General features: G+C 41.1%; 1 protein-coding gene across 1 annotated transcript in view; it reads left to right on the top strand.

Moving 5' to 3' along the window:
* CFAP58 (cilia and flagella associated protein 58) overlaps nucleotides 1–13,592 on the top strand; it is a 112,341-nt gene that overhangs the window by 48,719 nt on the left and 50,030 nt on the right. Inside the window, exons 15-16 of the mRNA XM_064269083.1 lie at nucleotides 2,226–2,337; nucleotides 4,361–4,465. Of these exons, the coding sequence (XP_064125153.1) occupies nucleotides 2,226–2,337; nucleotides 4,361–4,465 (217 nt within the window). The remainder of the gene's footprint in view (nucleotides 1–2,225; nucleotides 2,338–4,360; nucleotides 4,466–13,592) is intronic.

Here is a 13,592-nt window from a genome sequence, read left to right as displayed (position 1 = left end):
GAATGGAAGGAGGTGAAAAATTTAATTTTATCACTGTTTGCAAACTCTTTCCTTAGAAGACGGTCAGCTTTTACATCTCACTCTTGGTTTATCTCCTGCAGCTTTCTCTTTAGCTTAGTGCGCCTTCTTTCTTTACATCTTAAATTACTCAAGATATGCTTTCCCTTTGGGAAAACATCACCATGTTATATACAGGCAATTGCAGGAAACCAGATAAGAAGTTTGGTGGTTTCTCAGTAGCTATCCTTATTCCCCCCAGACTTATAGGTGAATAGTATCTTTGACCAACTGGGGGCAATTACACAGTTAGAGTCTACTTCTCAAATTAATTGGATTAGAAAATATTTTGATATTTTGATGTAGTGAGCATGTTCAGGCATACTGAGGTTGTTACTATCAAGGATGGATCATTATGTACTTTTTAAGAGTTGCTTGTATTTCAGATAATGAAAGTAATACAGACGCATTGTAGAAAATGTGGGAAATGCAGAAAACATATAAAGGAGGTATTAGAAAATTACTCATAACTTTACTACCTAGAGATATCATGATTGATGTTTTGGAGACAGATGGATTTGTTCTAAGTAGCTATTGAATGATCTCCAGGACTATCACTAAACTTGTCAGCCCTGAGTTATCTTTATTACACATACAAAGAACCAGATTTTACCTATTCCCGATCAGTATTGCTATTTGTTGAGAACAGACTTTATTTTTCTTACGACTGGAAGGGCAGTTTAATAATGATATCGGAGACAGAAAAAAGCAGGCATGAATTCCAGTCCCAGCCTTACCACATACAAGCTGTGTGACCTTGGGCAGATCACTTAACTTCTCTGAGCTTTGGAGTTGTAGTTAAAATTAAACATGAAAACAATGTGTCTAGCCCAGAGTCTAGTAAAAAATAAGCCACCTATAATGGTAGCTAATACTCTTGCCCTTCTCTTCTGATGACACGTTAGAAAATGGAAGTGTTAAAAATATGCTTTTAATTCTAAGCAGCTTGTTCTGAGCTCCCTGTTGAGTGAACATCATGCCGTTAGTTCTAATGGTTTGTCTTCCTAATGAGGTGAAGTTGTATTATTGGTTTAAATGAAGCAATTAAACAAAAGAGCTGGCTTAGTATTAGTAATCGGCATACCCACAGCAGATGAGGACGGATAGTAATATCCTCATTGCCCATGTCAATGCAAGTACTTGCCTCTCCGCCACCCCCTAACGAAGCTTTTTCATTTAGTGGGGTGGCAGAAACTCAGGCTACTGAGGATGGCTGTAGTACATTACCTATTAACTAGAGATTCCCATAGATTTCAGAAGTATGTTAGAGCCGGAGCTAGTTCTTTAGGACTTTTTTTCAGCCATCTGTGTAGTTGTGGAACATGAAATAAAATATTGTCCCAAATTCTAACTCAGTGGTTCTCAATCCTGGCCGCCCATTAGATTTACCTGCAAGACTTCTATGCCTTAAAGCTCAGGCCCCATGCTAGACCAATGAAAACTGTATCCCTCTAGGGGTTGGGTCCAGGCAAAGGGGTAGTTTCAAAGCTCCCCAGGTGACTGTAATGTGCAGTCAGGGTGGAGACACACTGCCCTAATTGTCAGGTTATCACCTGAGCCTCAGTACAGGCAGTCAGGTGCCAGAACTTGGGGAGAATGTAGACTCTTCTGCTGTTGCTAGAGACATTTAGAAACATTAAAAAAATAATACTGAAACTCTCCTAGGTCAGCCCCCCTCTGTTCCTTCCACGCACCTCAAATTCCTAGAGTATCCAGAAGCATTCTGAGCCCTGGCATGGTTGTTTTTTAAAGCTAAGGCTGAAGTTTCAACTCTGCAAGGATTGATATCATCTGTGTCTTGGCTAGATTAGGAGGCTACTCCCAGCATTCCCCTGAGCTTCTCTAATTCCAACTTTCTATCTAAGACTCGATGGCAATGGGTTTTACTGGGGTCTAAGATTTAGGAGACCCGGTGATATAATGATTGCTAACTGAAAGGTTGACGGTTCGAACCCACCAATCACTCTGTGACAGTCTGCTGCCATAAAGATTTACAGCCTTGGAAACCCTATAGGGCAGTTCTACTCTGTCACTGTGAGTCAGAATCGACTTGATGACAACAGTTTTTTTTTTTTTTTATCTAAGACTTAATCTGTACATAATCTTTTGAAGGTACCATAGTCCGATGAGCAGAACATTTCTTTGCAAACAAAATTTGTCTTATTCAGGCAGGAGCTTTATCACATGCAAAGGGAATTCCTGAAGGAGAGGACACGGTGCCGAGCCCTGGAGGAGGAACTGGAGAACCCCATGAATGTGCACAGATGGAGGAAGCTTGAGGTAACATCTGGCAGAGCCTTCTTTCCAAGCCCAAATTTCTTCTGCCCTGCGCCCCCACAATTCCCAACCTAAAACACAGTAAGAAGTGTGGTCTTATTTAATTCTATGCCAGTTGTCACCTAAAATGTCAGGCTGTACCAAATGTAAATTGGATTGTTCCAGAACCAAATGGTTTACTTAGGCTTTGCTTAAGATGTCTCAGACAAAATCCTTTCTGCCTAAAAAGGATCCAGTGGCAGCTATGAACGGCCCTTACCGATTCACATTTATTTTTGTTGTTTTGGTTATTTTTGGCTAACCAGTTGTCCTCTGACTGCCTGTTAGCCTTGGATTATGAATTGCCTTTAGCCATATTGGTCACCAGCATCTTTACCATCTTCCTATTGGTCTTGGCATCCTTTCAATCCTGCAGGAAATATGGTCTTGAGAACCAGCCCTCTTTTCGAAGGACTGGCATTTGTTAATCAAACTCTTTCTCTTAGGATCTGGGAATGCAACCAAAGTTCCATCAGTAGGTGATGGATAATAAACTTCATTTTTTCTTTTGTGACTTCCTGTCAGACATTGTCACCAGCACTGCAGATAACAGTTAAAGACAAGCTCTGCTTGTCCAAGAAAAAGGTGGCCATCTCCTTTTGTCGTACCCAGCAATGTGGGTGCCAGAAGTGGCTTTGTTAAATGCAACAATTAGAGTTTTGGGGAGAATATAGGTATGGGATATAAAAAAGAGCATGACAAGAGGAAAAAACAAAAATCAAGCAAGTAGGTTTTTGTTTTTCATTTTAATTTTTTTTCTTCTAATGAAGAAAACACTAAGGATAATGCACCATAAGTTGTTATGTAAACATGAGGCCTGAATTTTAACAACACCCAGCCCTGCCAAGTGGATGCGCGTCAAGTCTAATCCCAACGGGATATCATTTTTTTGTCCCTTTTGGACCCTCATTTATTCCTCTTAAAAAGCTCAGAGTGGTATAGCACACTAAACCAGCAATAATATGGGTGTGTCTGAGGGAGTCGAGCTGAAGATTTTAAAGCCGTTCACTGTCACATTATTCTACGTGTTTTCAAGAAGATCTTTAAAGTGTTCAATTCCATGTTAATTTCTAGCAGGAAATTAGAAAACAGAGACTCTGGGAGGCTGTTGAAAATATTTACCTGTTAGATTAATTCAAAACATCAGTACAGTTGAAAGTGAAGCTCGGCTAAAGTCTAGAGGATAAATCATCAGTTTATAACTGTAGATCGTGCTTGAATTGTGCACAGATAGCTACTGAAAGAGCATCAAAGCCCTATGGATTGATAACTCCATTTAAGAGCTAAATGTCATGGTCGTGTTCTGCTGCCAATTATTAGCCGAAGCCCACATCCTAGAAACCTTCCCAGTCATTGGCTGTAATGAATCTTCTTGTTGATAATTACCAGAGGAGAATCCTAAGGCTGAGTGGATTAGGGAACCCTGTCTCATTCCCTTGAAACAGAGGCGATGGTAGGGGAAGCCCCAGAGCATAGCAATTAAGAACCAGAGGCTCTGGGGCCAGGCATATCTGGGCTTGAATCCAGCTCAGACTTGATGCCAATTTACCCAGTTTGGTTAAATGACTTAACTTCTCTGAGCCTCAGGTGCCTTATCTGTAAAAGGGGAAGACTAAAACTGTCTCATAGGATTGTCATGAGGCTGAAATACATTGTATGAAAAGCACTTAGCATGGTAGCAAAGAACCAGGCATCGTGGTAACTGTCATCATCATTATTATTCCAATTGGTGGAATAAACATGTTCATTTTCTGTTTATTGGCTAGGTAGGGCCATAGATGAGACATCAGGAAAACTACAGTCTGTTCTTTTGGGGGCAGGTATTTATGACCATCGCATCTATTATACTTTTTTGGGGGGGGTTCTGATTCTATCTGTATTGGGTCTGCAGGTTTGCAGTAGATTTCAATAGTAATTTTACATAGGGACCATGGTGCTTTGAAACTGATGACATCTCGGCTACTTCATTTTTCTTCCCCTTGGACAGGCCAGTGACCCCAGTACCTTCGAGCTGATACAGAAAATTCACACCCTGCAAAAGCGTCTCATCAGCAAGACCGAAGAAGTGGTTGAAAAAGAGCTGCTCCTTCAGGTAGCATTTTCACTTTGGTTTCTCAGCACCGCATCTCCAGGACTGTGTGTTCTCGAACGAATCAGTTACTTGGCAGCGTTGCATGCCCCATATTTAACTGTAGATGGCAACCGTGACTCACACATAGAAAACAAACACACCCGGATTAATTGGTCTTTTATGCTGCGCTATCTCGAGAATTCTGGAAAATTAAGTTCAAGGCTGGAGTTACTGCGTCCAATAATGTCAGCATTCCTCCCCCACCCCCATCGCTGCAGTTTTGTCAGATACTCTTAAATGCTTTCCTTCATATCTTCGTATAATGTGAAATGCTGTGATTTTGATTTTGAAAATAAGCTCTCACGTTGAGCACAAGTGATCTGGCCACTTAAAGATTTATGTGATTGAAATGGAAGGAAAGATTTCTTTTTGAGGATTTTATGCAGTAAGTTAGTCTGGAGCAGTTAGGAAGGGTAAGATCCTTTTAGGCTTAATCTTTGCAAGTAAGAATTGTTACCACCATCATCGTTACCACCAGCTCTACCACCGCTACTTCCTCCTTCTCCTCCATCATCATCACCATCGCCATCACCATCATCATCATCATCATCACTTATTGTATGCCAAGTACTCTGCTGGGGGCTTTATCTACCTTGTCTCATTTCATAATTTAGGGGATGGGTATTGTTATCCCCCATCGATGGCTGAGGCAGTTGAGGACCAGGAGTTTAGTGTGGATAAGATTGGAAGCTCTGATGTTGGTTGGCGCGGGTTGGAATCCTGCCTCTGCCAATTTGTAGCTAGTGAGTTTAACATCTCTGCACGTTAGATTCTAAATCTGTATTATGGGACAATGATACAGCATGTGAAAAGGGATATTGTGAAGAATGAAAGATCTTAGCATTATGCTCAGGACAAAGTAAGTGTCTAATAAACATCAGCAATTCTTCTTTCTGATTCCAAAGACTATAATCTTAACTGCTGGGTTACCAGTAGGAGAGGAGTATGAACTTGCTGAGCAGGGTTTTGCTGCCCCTTATGTTTTACATGCCGCCTTAACAGATATTTTCCCTGGAGGTGGGTGTACAGTAAAAAGCTTTCCAGAGCAATACTACTGTGCAGCCAACAGGGATTTTCCTCTTTTCATGTGGGCGAGCGTGGTGGTTGAGGGCAGACTTTGGTGTTGGAAAGATTTGGTCTTGAATCACAGGTCCAAAACTTGATACCTTCAAAGATCTCAGTTTCCACATCTGCGAAATGGGGATTATAACACCCGTTTTCATATGGGAGGGATGTACTCTGGGCAGAGTACACAATTTTTGTACATCATGTTGTAAGGATAACCAATTAGTGTATGGGCACAGGGGTCCAGAAGTCCAGGGGTTGAGCTGTGACTGCAGCAATGACAGCCACAGGTCACTTACCCAAGACCATACAGGTGGTAAGTGGCAGGGCTGGAACTCAGCCAGGCAGTCGGCTCCAGAGCCTGTACAGTCTATACCACTTCACTACTCTGCCTCTCCTGCGATTATCACTTAATTAGTTTTTAAAGACCTGGATTTTGCTTTTTATGAAACCTCTATATTGCAAGTTTGTTTTATATTTTTTTGATAGCTCTAACTTTATTATTTCCTTCCTTCTATGTACTTTGGATTTACTCTTTTTCTACTTTTTGAGATTGATGCTTAGCTCGTTAATGTTTGGTTTTCTAATAGAGGCATTAAAGGTGGTAAAATGTCCTGTAATAACTTTTTAAAAGTTATTTCCACAGGTTTTGATATGGGTATTTCCATTTCCATGTTTTATAAATATTTTCTATTTTTAGTATTTTCCAATAGTTAGAAATCTCAAACATTAGCACTATTTCGCCTGTGGTAATTAAAGGTGCATCTTCACATTTCCAAATCTATAGGTATTTCAGGTGTCTTTCAGTTAGTGATTTCTTACTTTTTTGCACTGAGGACTGTATTGTAGTGGTTCTTAAGAAATTTTTGAGACTTGCTTTGTGACTAACCAATAGTTTTTTTGTAAATGATGCGTATGTGTTTGAAAAGGATAGGCACTCTAAACATTCAGGGTTCGGGGTTCTATGTGTGTTTATTAGGCCAGCCTTGGTAATTTGTTGTTCAGACTATACCAGTCCTAAGTTTTGATTCATCTGATAAAAGTATGGAGATGTGTTCAGTTCTTTTGTAGTTCTTTTCTTTTGCTTTAAGTGTATTTTAGACCATGTTAATAGATAAGTAAAAATTTACACTCTTTATTTCTTCCTGATGCTATTTTCCTTTAATATTATGTAGTGGCCCTCCTCAACACTTAATAATAATTTTTTATTTTTTTTTTTCACAAATTTGTCTCATATTAATAAAGCTCTACCAGCTGGGGTTTTTTAAAATAATTTTTTTTATACTTTTACTTTCAAACTTACGGTGTTCTTGTAATTTAGATGGGTTATCTTGTAATTTAAAAAAATCCGTTCTGACTATCTTTATCTTTTGACTGGTACGTTTAATCATTTGTGTTTATTGATAAATTTTGGTTTATTTACATCTTCTTATTTTGTATTATTTACCTTGATTTTTTTTAATGCTTAAAAAAATCAATGTCCACTTTCTTTTGAACTGAGTTTTATTTCCTCTTCTTCCCCTTTACCAGTCACGACCCCTGCCACTCCCTTTTCCCTTTTTTCTGTATTCTGAACAGTTACTACCACCTAAGGCAATACACACACACACACACACACCCTGGATTCCACTAGCATTTTAATATACATAGTGGGCATCAAATCTAAAGTTGCTCAGTATCTTATCATCTTTACAAACAATACAAGGGCTTGGGGTTTTTTAATCACTCCAATCACTTCAATCCTCTCAACATTGATCATCCTCATCGTTATTTATTTAGATTTACCCAGGTATTTGCTAGTTCTTTTGTTTTCTATTTCTTCCTAGTTTCTGTTCCTTCCATCTTGGTTCATTCTCCTTCATTGTGAAGTGCATCCTTTCTTAGTTCTTTAGGTGATGGTTTTTTCAATGGTTAACATGTTCCTTTGCTTATCTGAAATGTTTTTGTTTTGCCCTTACTCATAAATGATTGGTGTAGAATCTTATTTTCTATTTGCACTTTGAAGACATGAGTACTTTGTGTCCTAGCTTCTAGTGATGCTATTGAGAAGTCAACTGTCAGTCCAATTATTATTGCTCCTTTTTTGGTAACTTACCTTTTATTCTGTTTGATCGTAAAGCTTTTCTTTGTTTTCTATGTTCTGGATTTCAACACAGTGTGTATAGGTATGCCTTTATCTTTACTTATCATGCTTAGGACTCACTGTATTTCCAGAATCTGAGGATTTGTGTATCTTCAAATAGCCTCTTCTTTAGCCTCTATTCACTCATTCTGTAATTCCTATTAGATGTATGTTGGACTTACTTATACCTTCTTCCTTATCTAATGGCCTCTTTGATATTTTTCTTCTCTTTATCTCTTTGTGCTACATTTTCTCAGCTTATCTTCTTGTTCACCAATTCTCTCTTGAGCTATGCTTATCTGCTAATAGCCAATCTATTGAGCTTTTAATTTCCAATGATTTTACTTTTCCAGAGTTTTTTTGTCACACATACGTTGTCTTTGTTGATAGTGTCTTGATCTTTTTGTCATGTTTTTATTCCTTCCTTTATGTCTTCAATTAATTTAAACACTGTTCTTTTATAGTCTTTACCTGATTATTTCTATTACTTGAAGGTTTGGGGGATCTTTCCTGTTTGTTGTTATTACTGACTTTCATTTGTGATGGATTTCTTCCTTTTGTGTTTTGTAATTTTGGATTATGAACTCATTTTCAGAAGGACTTTATTTATGGGATGTGAGAATGGTCTAGGTTAAAGGTGTGTCCCTTCATTTTTTCTGCCAGGTATCCCACAAGATATTGCTTGCTTGGGATCATTTTTTGTGTTAAATTCTCACCTTTGGGCTTCCTGGGCCACTTGGTTAACACAGTTTGAAACCTCAGACTCTTGTGAGGGAATACCCATGCTGCAAATTCTCAGGGGAGCTAGTTTTCTTCCCCCCAGAGACAAGGTGAGACAATTGGATTTCCTCGTGGCCTTCCTGTTTCAGTGGATGGATTTTTATTTGTTTTACTTCTTAACCAAGAATAACTCTTCTAAGTCCCTAACTTTATGTAAAGGAGTCTCAGTACCAGCTACCCACTTTACACAGGCTCAGAACCTCATCTTTTGTCCCTTTCTAACTGTTAAAATCCCAGCACCCAGCCTTTCCCCTCCTTGTGGATAGCTGCAATATCTATTTATTGCTCTAATGCGCAGTTCACCCTTTGATTTTGGCACTTGTGATCAAACTACTTGCAAATGTCACTTTGTGATGAAAAGAATACATGTTTTTTTTCCCAGCCTGTCTAATGCTTTATAGAGGTTAGTTTTCAGGTTATTTATTCTGCCATGTTGCCACATACAGAAATCTCTTATTTGCTCTAATCCCCAGCTTTCTCATCTATAAAATGGGAACAATAATAGTACCTATTCACAGAGTTAAGTGTGTTGAGAACACATAAAGCCTAGCAGAGTGCTTAGTTCAATGTGAGCGCTTAGAGATGGTTGTCCATCGTTATCATTATTCTGATGATGATTAATAATATTATGATGATGACTATTAGTATTATCAATCACCAAGCAGTTTTTCCAGCCTCCAGAGTTTAATATCCTGTCCTGATCCCCTTTACGTAATTCCTTCTTTAGCCTTTCTTTTGATGGTTGAGCTGCTCTATGCCTGCTGTGAGTTTCTTCCCGCAGCTTGCATTTCCCCAGACAACCAGCCTTGTTATCTTGGTAAAGCACCAGGTGCTCCACAGGATTTGACAGTTTGTCAATATCTTCTGTTTTCTTAGATTATTAGAGAAGTTCACTGTACTCACAACAGAACATTTTGCAATTAGGAAGATTTTTGGTTGAATTCTGCTGAGAATCAGCACAATTTTTAACTGATGACTATTTAATCTGTTACTTGATGGTGAAGTGGCCCAATTATTTCCAAGCAGCAGATATGATGGAAATCTCCCCCCACCACTGCTAGGTTGTAAGATCTTTGAGGAAAGGTACTTCATAATTCATCTCTCTAACCCCCATGCTGACACAGTTAAAGGCACATAGTAAGTGCTCAATAAGACTGGACAACATCCTGCCTGGGAAACTCTTACCCACCCTTTAAGTCTTAGCTTAAATCCTTCTTTTTCAGGAAAGCCCTTTTACCCCTCTGGTGAGGTTAGGTCTCCTGGTACATGTTCCCAAACTTTGACTTCAATTTCATACCACTCATCATACCTGCAATTACTTAAGTAATGATGTGTGTTTAATAACTCTTTCTGCTAGACCATAAGCTTCACAAAGGCACAGGGTCTGTGTGTGTCTTGTAGATCACTACACCCCTGGTTCCTTGCCCACAGTCAGCACGAGTTAAATCTTTGCTGATTGGTTAAATGTGGGGAGAATGGTCGTCCTTCAGCAAGTGGTGTCTCACAGTCATTTAAGTTCTGTCTTTGAGCTCTGAGAGGCCATGGGAATTATTCTTCCTGTAACCTTTGCTTTTTTTGTTATTAACTACTAACTTTGCAATAGTCTGGAATTTACTGTGGGTTTATGGATCTATAAAGTCGATGCAAACTGTCAGTGTCCTTTTTGTGTGCTGAAGCGGACATTCATATAGGTATGCTCAAAGTTCTCCCCTTGCTCGGGGTTAACATGAAAGTGGTTAGTGAGCCTGACTTTATAGCTTCAGTGGTAAGATGAAGAAGTGTGTATTCTTGCCAGAATTGGACCCTAAGCCTTGTATGGGAAGAATGTCTTTTTCTTTTGCCCACCATGCAGCCCCTTAAATGAAACAAGGGCAATGGAAACATATGTGAGGTTGTGCCTGCCGGTGGCTGCCTCTCTGCTCTTGCTCCATTTGTTCGTCACCCCTTCTAAATTCTTCAGTATTAATGACTTCTTTAAAGAAATAAAGGCATCTGTAGGATCAGGCAGGCACAAGTGGCACGAGCAACTGCTCCCCGTTACCTGGATATCATTACATCATTGCCATCACCATCATCAAGAGGGGGTTCCCAATAATGAGCATATGGTGTCATGGCAGTAGAGTTAGGAGTTGTAAACTTTTGCTAGAGGCACTGAAAACACAAGGAACAGTCACAGCATCTGGGACTCCCCCCCGCCCCGCCCCGTGTGCTTAAATCAGGGGTTGTAAGCTCAAATGCACCCACCCTCAGGGCCAGGCAGGAAAAGCAAGTGGACTTTGTGTATCACGATCATTAATGGTAACAGCCGGAGACCTCAGAGTCAGAAGAAAAGGGAGTGGTGGGGACTTCAGCACAGGAGGGCTGCATGTCTCATCTCTAGAAAGCAGCTAACACCACCCCAGCTAACTGCAGCCTCAGGTCGTCAAATCTTCAATTTTTCAAGAATAGCTGGAAACGTGGACGTTTCTGTTCAATTTACTGAGTTTTAAATATTGACAGTGAATTGGAAAACCTTAAGAATATGCCTGGGCCTCTCAGTACAGAGGTGGCTAGTTTGCAACCTGTAGCTTCAAGGCCTGGGGGAGAAAAACGGTTTAAAGGTACAGCAGCCACACCATCAGCTTTACTTAATGTCTTTGATGTAGTTCTTTGTTAATGATTCCTTGCTGGAAGTGTGAGGAGCCCAGGAATCAAAAGAGAAAGAGGAGATGGGGAGGGAGGGAGGAGGAGGAGGCTGCAGGCGATAAAGGCAGTGATGGATGATCAGAGGTGAATGATGCTGGGTTCCTCAAAGGAGGCAAGCAAAGAGGTAGAGATGCCTGGGGTGTATTCTGTGGGGTAGCGGTGGGTGGGCTTAAAGGAAGATGGGCATACTTAAGGTGTCTTTTCTAATAATGCTGATAATCACTCTGCCTTAGTTTTATTTTACAACTTTTCTAAAACATAAAAGGACTTTCTTGACTGGTAAAAAGGCTAAAGTTTGTCTCCCATTTGGACGCACGGGTAGGCAGAAACGCCCTGCATTGACAGCATCTGCTCAGCAAGCAGTTTCTGAGCACCACCAGTGTGCCAGGATGTACCAGGTGCCAAAGATTCCAGGTGAATGGGATGGGCTTGGTCCCACCCTTGAAGGACCTCCTAGTTCTGCAACCACAGGGCAGCATGACAAGGGCTATGATTCTGTACAGGATGGTATGGGATGCTGAACAAGACTTTGGAGCAGTCAGTGTCTCCGTTTGGCCCCCAAATCAGAGACTGAGACAAGGGCTTGGGTCCTGATAGTTTTGGAGGTAGGAGGTGGTCCCAGGAAGCTGGAGTGAGGAAGCAGGTGAGGGAGTCAAGGAAGGAGAAAAAGCCTGTAAAGAGAGGGTAGAGAGCTGGTTACCACTGTGGACATCTGAGTCCCAGTGCCACTGGGGCTCCTCTGGAGACTATATAGGAACCACTGCAGAATTGTCCTGTCCAGGGAAGGGAGGTTGGGACATTGGGTCATCAATTCCCATTCCCTGTTGGTTGAGAGTTGCCCCTGAGGGCATACCCACTGCCCCCACCAAGTCCAATCTGTTGTGAACACAGATTGAGGGGGTTTTACTTTCTCCACTCCCACTTCAGAGGAAGATCTTCCCTGAAGCAGAAAAACAGGCTCCATATGCACTTGGGGTGGGGAGCTGCTAGGGTGTCCAGGAGCTAATGGCCCTCACAGCAACTAGGCATTTCAGCTACAGCTGAAATTTAGAGGTGGGCTGAGAGCGTGAGGCGCAGGGCACCCCAAGTGTCTGCTACATAAGATCAGGTTTCCTGACTACCAAACAGTAGACCCCTTTCGTCCCAGTCACCTACTCCCTTACCTACTTTTCTGAGTTGCAAATTACCAATCGAGCTTTAGAAAATGCAATGGTCCTTTCCCAGCCAGGTTCCCTTTGGGCCTTTAAACAATCCACCCACTACTGCCATTTCGGTTCATATCCAACTACCAGATGACACGGCCATACTGTAATTCACTTCAAAGATGGTGCCCCAGTCTTATTCTAATCACAGCCATCCCCTACTGAGTGCTTACGGTGTGCCAGGCACTGTGTTTCACTATGCACAGACATTAGGGGATGGTGGTCAGGACACAAGAGATGGTGGGGTGGAATGATGTGTGATTCACCTGGGGAGGTGTGCGATTTGGGGGAAAGGAACCAAACTTGGCCTGCTAGAATGTGAACACTGGATTATTCTGCCCAGAACATGCATTTTAGAGATGAGAAAACAGAAGCACTTCCCTTACTATGTAGAAGTGGTGACAAGTAGAGTTAATTACTTCCAGGGCTTGTGTTCATGGAAGCTTACTAACTAATGCACAGTGATACACTGAAATGATCTAAGTGAGAAAGCTACGTTGGTGGAGTTTGGATTCGTGTTGCTCTAGAAAATTGTTACATGCATCCTTGATCGTTTCTTTTGCGTATGCCTAGGGGCCCAGGGAAGGGGTATATCCCTCAGATAAATAAACGATGAACTCAACTGGAAATCTCTGCTCCTCTGTTGGCATCTGGGTCCTACCCTTTCAAGGTGAACTTTCTAATTTAATTTTATGATTGACTGGATGGAAGTCTGGCTTACTTAACTGTAAAATGGCTTGCATGATGTCAGGGTTTGAATGGTTCTGCACAAATTCTTAGCTATTCAGGGGGAACAAGCCTTAGATGGCACATTTTTGGATAATTCTTTGGTAACGGTCTTCGTTTTTCTTCATCTCCTAATTATATTTATTGAATGCTTACTGTGTCAGACATTGCTCCAAAATGCTTCACATATGTATCACATCATTTCACCATCATCACAATCCTATAAGAACTATTACTGTTGCCCTTTATAGACAAGGAACTAAGAGACACAGAAATGTTGAGTGATTTGCCCCAGGCCCCAGGGCTGGCACAGGTCGGGTGCTGAGCGGAACCTTGGCGGTCTGGCTCTGAAGGCTCTGTGACACCACCATGGCATGCGGTATGGGAACAGCACGGTCATCAATTCATCATGGGCAGACTGCCTTGGTCAATCGTGGAGAAAATCACATTTCTCACTGCACCTAGAACCTTGCTAGGCAAAGTGTGGCCTAGCATCACCTGGGAGCTT

Source organism: Loxodonta africana, chromosome 16, assembly GCF_030014295.1.
Source record: "Loxodonta africana isolate mLoxAfr1 chromosome 16, mLoxAfr1.hap2, whole genome shotgun sequence".
Taxonomy (NCBI): Eukaryota; Metazoa; Chordata; class Mammalia; order Proboscidea; family Elephantidae; genus Loxodonta; species Loxodonta africana.
This window is presented reverse-complemented; position numbering and strand designations above follow the sequence as displayed.